Here is a 9,768-nt window from a genome sequence, read left to right as displayed (position 1 = left end):
CCAACTATCGTTATAATCTCATATTTAAAAGGAATTCAAAACATTTGAAACAAAATTAAGGATCTCAACTGAAATCCCGGATATTTTCCTATTTCTGCGAAATTCAAGGATATTCAAGACCTTGAAAATGAAATTTTAAATTTAAGGATATTCAACGATTTTCAAGGACCGCGGGAACCTGTATACTATTCCCAGACAGAGGGATACAATGAATGCAAATCTTGAGTGCTTCTTAAGTATCGGCACAATTAGAGTACAACAAGAATTACCCATGATGCAGCACAGTAGGGGGGAAGGGATGATTACAGAAAATTATGGTATACTCATGATATCATCAAAAAAATTCACTGGTAAACAATGCACAAGTCTGAACAGTTTACCAAGTGAAAGCACTGCACTTCAATTTGACTTCTTTCCTATTCAGAATTACATTATTAAGTATGCTTTCTTTATTTTGTAATTGTAATGGACAACCTCACTAATATCTTTATGAATTAGACACTATTGGAAACCAATTAGAAGGTTCTTAACATCATGGATTTGTATTTTAAAAAAATAAAGGTCCATGTTTATAATAATAAATGGTTATTCTACACTTGACTTAACCTGATCTAAAATGATAATAGCAAACTTGAAGATATTTTCTATCAGTTCAGAAGATATTCTAAATTCATACTTTGTAAGAAATTATTCTTTATTTCCAAATTTCTGGTACACCCTTATGATCAATAGACAAAGAAAACTAGAATTGAAAGCAGAAAGTACATACTGTATAGGTCATCAGATGGGTCAATCGCAACCCATTTATTTATTTGACAATATAAGTTCATTTTAATCTTCCCATGCATAATGTGGAAATTTTATTTCACTAATTCACATAATGAATTGTTAAAGTTGCAATTTCAAATTTTCAAGTTATATTTTTAAAATGTATTAAAATAAAGCCTTAAAATAGATGGTATCCATAAACAGTCCTACATTGTTAAAGAATAATCCTATTAATCCTATAATTCGCTATTGCCAGCTGAGAAATTGGCAAAAATATCATTTTTAAATTCAAATTCCAACGTTGGAAAATGGCTGCCCCATGTTGTCAATAGCAAAACAGGGGATGTAATTGTGTTGTTATTTCCTGTGTCATAGATTTTTAAGGGTGGGAAATAATGCCCATGATCGTATAATAGTGATTTGATAACCTATTGAGCAAAAGACATACACATGTAGAAATAATTATGTTTTGACTTTCTTAGAAAATTTGAAATTCTCGCTTTAAAATTAACAGTCATTTAAATTATTAACGGTTATTGATAACAAATAATTTCTTGAACATATTATCTTACCGGAAAATGTTTGAGGTGCTAGGTGAAACACAAAAACAGTAACACCAGACAGTTTTTAGGATATGTAGATACATGTATGTACATTGTATATAGGCAAATCTAACTAGTTTTTAAGTTATTGAGGACCACAATCCTTCGTTTTCAGTGATAATTTAGATCTTTTTAGTCTGGGACACACCCATCCAAGGCAAGTAAAATCAACCTGTGTGAACTAGGTATTAATAGTTTTATTAATACAAAAATTCTTCATCTAATATCCTCCTATTTTAACCTCAAATAATTTGAATATTTTTACATCCATTAATAAAACAAATATGTATACATCTTTTACAGTTTAAATCATATACAACTGTCTTCACCAGTGGATTCTAACACAGCACCACTATAGGCCAAGTCCCAGTAATGTTCAACACCTAACTTTTTAAATTGTTCTCGAGCAAATGTTTCGGTAGGACATGCCTTAAACTTAATCTCACTGAAATTTCTAGATTTTGTAGTACCTTCCCAAACTAAGACACACTTGTTGACTTTATCTTCCTCATCCTCTTGATCATTGTCATCATTATCTTTAGAACGTTTTTTATCATCCTGCCATTTGATTCGATGTAACATTAAACGTTTAAACTTTCTCTGTTGCTTAGGTCCGCCTTCTATAACTATAGCATTACAGTCTCTATATAAAATGACAATTCCAGTCATAAACAACTGATTCGCATTGGTTTCCACTTTAAATTTGATTGCTGGATTTTTTAAATCTCTCACCCGATACACCGCAACATGAACACCTAAAGATGTATCTTCTTTAATTTTCTTCATTTTTTTCTCACGTCGTTGTTCGGCTGTTAATTTTCTTGCAGCATTTGCTTCTTCATGGGCTTTTTCTCGCTTTGCCATCTGGGCACGCACATGGGCTTCAATTTTTGTAGGATCCTGAACAGCCTCTTGTCCAAGTACTCTCATTAAATTAGCCATTCTAACCTTGGGTTCTGGTGGTGGCATTAACCCTAATCTTATTTTCTCTGTTATTTCCTTCTGACCTTCAGTCCTATTCTGTCTTCTTAATTTTTCTCTCTCTTTTTTGGTGAGGTAGACTGGAATACTAATTTCTTTGGTTGGCTCTGCTGGAGGTTTCATCTGAATTGGATGTTCAACTAAATTGGTAACTCCTTGTAAAATCTCGCCTTCTAAGTGTTCATTTGTATCAACTGAATCATAAGAATCGGTATTTATTATAAAAGAATCCCACCATTCTATATCTGGTACTTCGCCTTCCTGCATATCTTTCTTTGGTGCAATTGTGGCCAATTTAGCAGCAGATGCAATGCCAGTTTTCTTGGCGGCTTGTGCGATCTCAGTTTGTAGCCTATCCAGTTGTGCCTTAGTACGCAATCTATTGGCTAACTGTTCGAATTTGCCTTTTTCATTAAATTTGAATGCTCTCTTCTGTCTGATTGCACCTTTACCAGCAACTCGAGGATCAAAAAATTTACTGTCACTGATTTCTTCTGGTGGTTTATCTATCAAACCTTTAAACTGTTCACGCCGTTTGGCTTGAATGTTGGCCTTCAGTGTCGGTGTATGCAGTGACAACTGTATAGCCTGACCTGTCATTGCATCAATAGTTTGACCTTCATCATTTAAAATTAATGTTGGCTTAGAATCTTGTGACATGTTCTGAGACATTTGCTTAGCTGGATTGAAACCTGGCATTCCTGTTAGCCGAGCCTGAATCTTAGCCTGTAGATCTGCTGCTCTCTTGGCTTTAGTCATTGAATCATTCATAAACACCTTTGTGTTATCTGGTTGAACTGTGGCCAATGATTTGGTAGGAAGTGTAGCTTGTATTTGTGTTTTTCGCTCCTGAATTAATTTTTGAGCATTTGCCATCATTTCTTTAATTTTATCCGCAGTAAGCTGTCCCGGACTTGGATTCCCAGGTGTTGATACTTGCACAACAGGAGCATCCTCATCCTTAAAAAAATAAAAAACACCTTTGTAAGAAATACAGTGTATCTACTAGCAAGCCATATCATACATGAAAACAAAGTAAGAGACAACCAGAATGGTAAACTTACATTCTAGATACAATTGCCTTACAGCGTACAGTTACGTTAGCTAATTTAATGTACACTGTAACTGGTATACATTATTCACTTCCAATAGGATATCTTGTATTAAATATATTTCTTAATCAAGTAGCCTTGGAACATCTGGAAAAACATAATCTTTTCTGATATTAGCCTCTAATCTGGACTGGACTGAGAAGGAATGCGAGCTATTTCGTAACCTGACTGTTTCGTACTTAGTTAATCATTTGTAGCTCACATGAGCCGTTTCGTACCTTGGTTAATTTCAAGAGAACAAGAGAACTTTTACAGGTACTTAAGCTTAATCCTCCTCCTTTCGCACAACCTTGTATATGAAGCTGTGGAAAAGGTTGTTGTAGGGCTTTCCATATAATAGACCTTTTTCGAAATCGACTACAAACTTCTGGTACTTCTCTGGAAGGGGTCCTACAGCTGAGTGCTGGCTCCAAGTTCATAAAGCATGCCCAGACTAAAGTTAAGAATTTACTCAAAATTGTTTGCCTTATTTTAACTAAAATATAGCCCTTTATAAAAAAAATTTGTTTTAATGTATCAAATGCAGCAATAAGAAATTATGTGCAAAGTTTTGTGTTTCTGGATCAAAGATATTTCTCAAAACAATGATTGAAAGTTGAGTAAATTCTTAACTTAAGTCTGAGAATGCTTTGTGAACTCAGGGACTGGTCAACATCAACGCAAATGGAGCATCGCCAGGCGATGTCGGAATTGATCTTGACAATTACATGTCATTTCGGTCCCGACAGCTTTCCTACATCTCTCTGGATACCGGTGTTGCATTTACGATGTTTCACCTTTATTTCAATTTCTTTCAATTTATTTCAACTTATTACAATTTCTTTCAATTTATTTCAACTTATTTCAATTTATTTCAACAAAATATAGGAAAATGTACGCATCAATTTGAGGTACGAAGTGAGGTACATGTACAAAGGAACTAAATACAAAACAGACAGACTACAAAAGAGCCTGCACCACAGAGAATAAATGCGGGATCATTTGAGGCCAATTTTCAACAAATTCAGAAACACGCTTATATAAATATTGGAACTGTCTACATAGTTTGATTTGTAGTTTCAGCATTACATACATGTATCAAGCCACGACATACAGTAGGCCTACACATGTATTGTACCTGATTATAGTCGTATTTTTAAAGACAGTCTTCAGACTTTCTGCTCTGGTTAAAAGTGGAAACATTGTTCTGAAAACACCAGACACTGATCATACAAGCCAACAGTGAGGCTGATGTCCCCCGCCGAAATAGGAAAATAATTAGAGGACACATATAAATTTATCACAAATTATCTTTTACAAAGTATTGAACAATCAAACAGTATATCTTTACTTATAGTCTAAGCATACAATGTTTTTGATGGAATAATTATTGCATATTAAGGGGAAAACATGCTCTATGCCTACAGATCTAGAGTTTGGTTGTATCAACGGGTCTATTTTCCATCTTGCTGCAAGTTGTGCAAAGTTCACTGTTTTCTTTCTGTCATTAAATGTCAATTCATTATTGCATACTACATATTTAATTAATTTATAATAGTTTCTTTTTCAATTTGTTTTTTCTGCTTACCATAAGCGGAACGGACAGACAGACAAACAGACAGACGGACGAACCCATTTTAATAGTTCCCTGCTTTCTTCGAAAGGCGGGGGACAATCAAAGTAGGAGAGTTATTGTTTTCCAAAGTCTCGACCAATCAAATTGCGTATCGCTCTGCTTACCCTGAGCAGAAAATGCTCATTATCAAACTTAGTCAAGGTATTACTGTAATGAAACTATACACCAAGTTTCATCAATCTCACTTAATTAGAACTAAAGTTATCGTGTCCCAAAGCATCAACCAATCAAATTGCTTATCTCTGCTTACCCTAAGCGGAAAATGCTCATCTTCGAACTCCATCAAGGCATTGACCTAATCAACACATACACCAAGTTTGAACATTCTAGCTCAATTAGGAAGAGAGTTATCGTGCCCCAAAGTATCAACCAATCAAATTGCTTATCTCTGCTTACCCTAAGCGGAAAATGCTCATCTTCGAACTCCATCAAGGCATTGACCTAATAAACACATACACCAAGTTTGAACATTCTAGCTCAATTAAAAGTTATCGTGTCCCAAAGCATCAACCAATCAAATTGCTTATCTCTGCTTACCCTAAGCGGAAAATGCTCATCTTCGAACTCCATCAAGGCATTGACCTAATCAACACATGCATTGACCTAATAAACACATACACCAAGTTTGAACATTCTAGCTCAATTAGGAAGAGAGTTATTGTGTCCCAAAAAGTGTGACGGACAGACAGACGGACAGACAGACGGACGAACCCATTTTAATAGTCCCCTGCTTTCTTCGAAAGGCGGGGGACAAAAAATAACAAAAACTCCACCAACAGAGTACAGGCATAAAAGGGTGATGTGTTTCTGTTGGCAGTATGAGTATGAGTATTGTTGCTATAAATTTCTATTTCTACCTGAAATCGTCTGCGACGTTTGGAGTCGTCACGCTCTTCTCTGTCATCTTCTTTTCTTTTGGATTTAGTTCGACTTCGGTTTCCTAATCTGAATTCATCCCACAAACCATAGACAATATCTGTCAATCGTACAGCTTGACTAGTGTCCAATATTGCCGTCAATTTATCAACAGTTTTCTTTCTATCGTAGCCCCGATCAATGCAATCAAAGGCAGCTGAAGCCAAAGTCGGTTCACTAAATCCAATAAATTTCTTTACGGATTTATCTAACATATATCTAAAGTCTTCTGTCTCTCTCCTCGACAACGACATTGTGTAAATTATATGATCGCGTGGCAGTTACAACATGTTTTGCATTATTATTGTATACTAATTTCGCATCTTTCGCACGAGTTTCGTTTAAGATGGCGGAATCAGGGGAGACAACTCTAGTGATTTACGTTAAAGGATTCAGACCACTATTTTTCCTCCTTGTAAATTGAATGCTTCGTTCTTATCATTTTGACTGTTTCAAAAACGTCTTGTGTGTGGCATTCCGTGTAATTTAATATTTAATCTTTATATCAACAAAGAGCAAGACTTATAAATAATGATCAGAATCTTGCACCTGTAACTGAACCGAAGCTAACAAATAATGACAACCTATCAACATATTAATTTTCCATGGCATTAATGTTAAATATCGTGTCTTTGTCTGGCTTTAACTTTCCACAAATTTCCGTTAAGTCGAAGGCTTTTTACCACAGATTGAGCAACGTGGCAGGATAACGTCTTGCTCAAAACCATTTATATGGATTCATCATTGAAATCATGAGATACACAAACTGGAAGTCTGATAATAATATGTAACTATTCACACTACATAAGCATGAATATTCTCCAAAACCTTGCAGAAAAATGTCAGTTTAACATTAACCCCTTATTTTTGATTCTACACCAAATTCAATCACGCGTTAACGGATCAGTTCAAAATCATCATTAGGCATATTGTTCACTTGTGTTTCTGACGGATTAGATATGCATTTATTTCTTGAAAGTATAAGGGAAACAGTGAGATTACTGAATTAAGAGAAACTATTCGCACTACATAAGCATGAATATTCTCCAAAACCTTGCAGAAAAATGTCAGTTTACAGGCTTGAATTTAACATAGAAGTGGGTAGAAGTGAGACTTCTAGAACGTAGACTTTCAGGAGAAGAAACCCCTGCTATGCTCTATACTGTTCCCAGGGTTAAGAGACCCGCGGTTGCGAGGGTCGCGATTAGATAACTGAACGGTCGATCTTTATTTCAAGTCCACCTCATGTCGCTATATCTATGACATATTAGGTAATTAGAAAAAATGACGGGATAGAGTTTTATTTATACTCTTTCCTTGTGCCCCTTATCCATCAAATAATTCACTGCTATGGCCAGTTGAAACAGGCGGTTGCCATGCAAGATATGTCCACATTTTGTAACAAATGGACGGGAATAGGTAAAATCAAAAGGGCTATCCTATCATTCAAGATCATTTGATCCTTGACATATTTAAGGTTCATCAGAATGGGACAACAATGGTAGACCCCCCTACCCCCACCTGGAGTGCCTACAAAATCCGTATATATTTCAGATTTTGCGTGAAAAGCAGGGGCTATAGCTCTAGAATGTAAGGGGCACTGAACTGATCCAAGAACTTTTGATCCCTAACACACAGTTGAAGTTCATAGTTAAAGGTACACAAACTTCATTCATATTTAACATTTTGTGTAAAAGGCAGGGGCAGATGCGCAAGCAAATGGAACCCACCCATGGACTAGTGATACTCTTTTTAAGTTTCATCTAAATCGGATAAAATTGTGACCTCTAGATGGTCCACAACCTGGGTATTACATGATTTTATTATAATATTTTCGAAAAGGGGAGTGGCTATTTGACGGGGAAGTTTCGGTCCGATTTTGCGGAAATAATTATTGTGTAACGGTGATATATTTGAACAGTTTTGAAAATAAGATACAAATTATGACCTCTAGAGGGCCCGTAAGCTAAAAACGTGATATTTCCTACAATCAGGGGATCAAAATCCAGAAAGTTGCGGTCCAATATTAATACGAGCCAATATCGAAGAAATCCAGATCTTTGGGATATAAATAATATTTTAAATTTCATCAAAATTGGATAAGAAATTCGAACCGCTGGATGGTCTACAACCTTGGTATTACGATCAGATCCTAATGTTAAAGCTACTGGTAGATTTCGTCAAGGTCCCATGTAAACAGGGTTTTGCAAGTGATTGTTGCAGAGGATTGTGAGTTAGGGTAAGGGTTTGCGCTAGCCCTGTTTACATCTCGTGTCATTGGCGAAATGTGCAGGTGGCCTTAATATTTAGATCTAAACTGAATATTATATGCTTTTAGAGAAGCGGCCATTTTGTCGGGCAGCTCAGTCTCATTTTCAGGAAATGTGAACTCATCCGTAATTATGGTGTAACGGTGATATATTCGAATGTAACCCCTAGGGGGACCACAAGCTAAAAACGCGATTTTTCGTACAATCAGGGGCTATAATCCAGAAAGTTACAATCAGATATGCGCGAATATGGAAAGGAACCAAACATACATTTCAAGTTTCATCAAAATTGGATGAAAATTGTGACCTCTAGCGTGTCCATAAGCTAAAAATGTCATTTTTCGTACAATCTGAGGTCATAATCCATGACGTTACGGTCCAATACATGCAAATTCCAAAAGAAACCGAGATCTTTGTGTGATAGACCTATATTTCAAGTCTCGTCAATTTCGAATAAAAATAGTATTATCCTATACTATAGGATGGTAGCCCCCCCCCCCCCCCCATCAAACATTGCTTCCGTCGGCCCTATTTTAACATTAACCCCTTATTTTTGATTCTACACCAAATTCAATCACGGATCAGTTCAAAATCATCATTAGGCATACTGTTCACTTGTGTTTCTGACGGATTAGATATTTTGCACTTGTGTATGCATTTATTTCTTGAAAGTATAAGGGAAACAGTGAGATTACTGAATTAAGAGAAACTGGATGCGGGCCTTTAAGTATATGAAATCAATATAGTGCTGCAAGAGTTCCACGTCCGGGGACCGTCGCATGACCAGTCCATCATCATTTAACCCTTGACCTTGAGTGGCCGATTATTTTTGACCAAATCTAAATTACTCTATTCGTGTGCCTTTGTACAAATATGATAATGAATCAACGATTCTCAATACGTTATCAAACAGGAAACATTATCAAGTGTAGTGTGCCTAAAATAAACAAAATATGTATGACGTGAATAGTCACGATGAGAGGAAATGTGATACCATTTAAAACTCTTTAAATAATTATCTCAACCACACGAGGCATTTATCTAAAACAGATGATATCACATTATTTAAACGATAATAAACAAAAACTACCGAGTTTTTTTGTGGGGTTTTTTAAATTTGTGATCTAGACATTATGGCCATCTTGATCTGCCTATCGGTCAGGCTGATGGCAATTTTCATATCAATAGTTACATGTCCAACAAAAGGGGGGGGGGGGCATTCTTTTTCGCTTTCCGAATTCCAGGTGTTATTTATGGGAACACGAATGTATACTCGTTTTTGAATTTTTAAATCCACCGAAACGACTAGATATACTCTCCCTGTCAGCCTGCTCCCTGTGAGAAGTCGGTTTGAAATATCCTGGTGGTTCTTACCACGCCCAGATTCGAACCCTGTCTGTTCTAAACCAGAGGCCAATGCCCTCTACTCCTCGACTACCGTGCAACAGGGATTTTGGAGAAAAAAAAACTAATTGCTTACATTGTACTACTTGGTTTTATCTTCT

The 9,768-nt window shown here is 36.1% G+C and overlaps 1 protein-coding gene across 1 annotated transcript; it reads right to left on the bottom strand.

Moving 5' to 3' along the window:
• Positions 1-673: 673 nt before the first annotated feature.
• On the bottom strand, positions 674-6,351 carry LOC126826650 (U4/U6 small nuclear ribonucleoprotein Prp3). Its single transcript, XM_050555626.1, has 2 exons — positions 5,936-6,351; positions 674-3,311 (listed from the first exon to the last, which is right to left on the bottom strand). The coding sequence occupies exons 1-2, from the start codon at positions 6,245-6,247 to the stop codon at positions 1,680-1,682; spliced, it is 1,944 nt and encodes a 647-aa protein (XP_050411583.1). The 5' UTR covers positions 6,248-6,351; the 3' UTR covers positions 674-1,679.
• Positions 6,352-9,768: the final 3,417 nt, after the last annotated feature.

The sequence above is a fragment of the Patella vulgata genome, chromosome 7 (assembly GCF_932274485.2).
Source record: "Patella vulgata chromosome 7, xgPatVulg1.2, whole genome shotgun sequence".
Taxonomy (NCBI): Eukaryota; Metazoa; Mollusca; class Gastropoda; family Patellidae; genus Patella; species Patella vulgata.
Note: the sequence above shows the minus strand (reverse complement) of the source record. Positions and strands in the feature narration are given on the sequence as shown.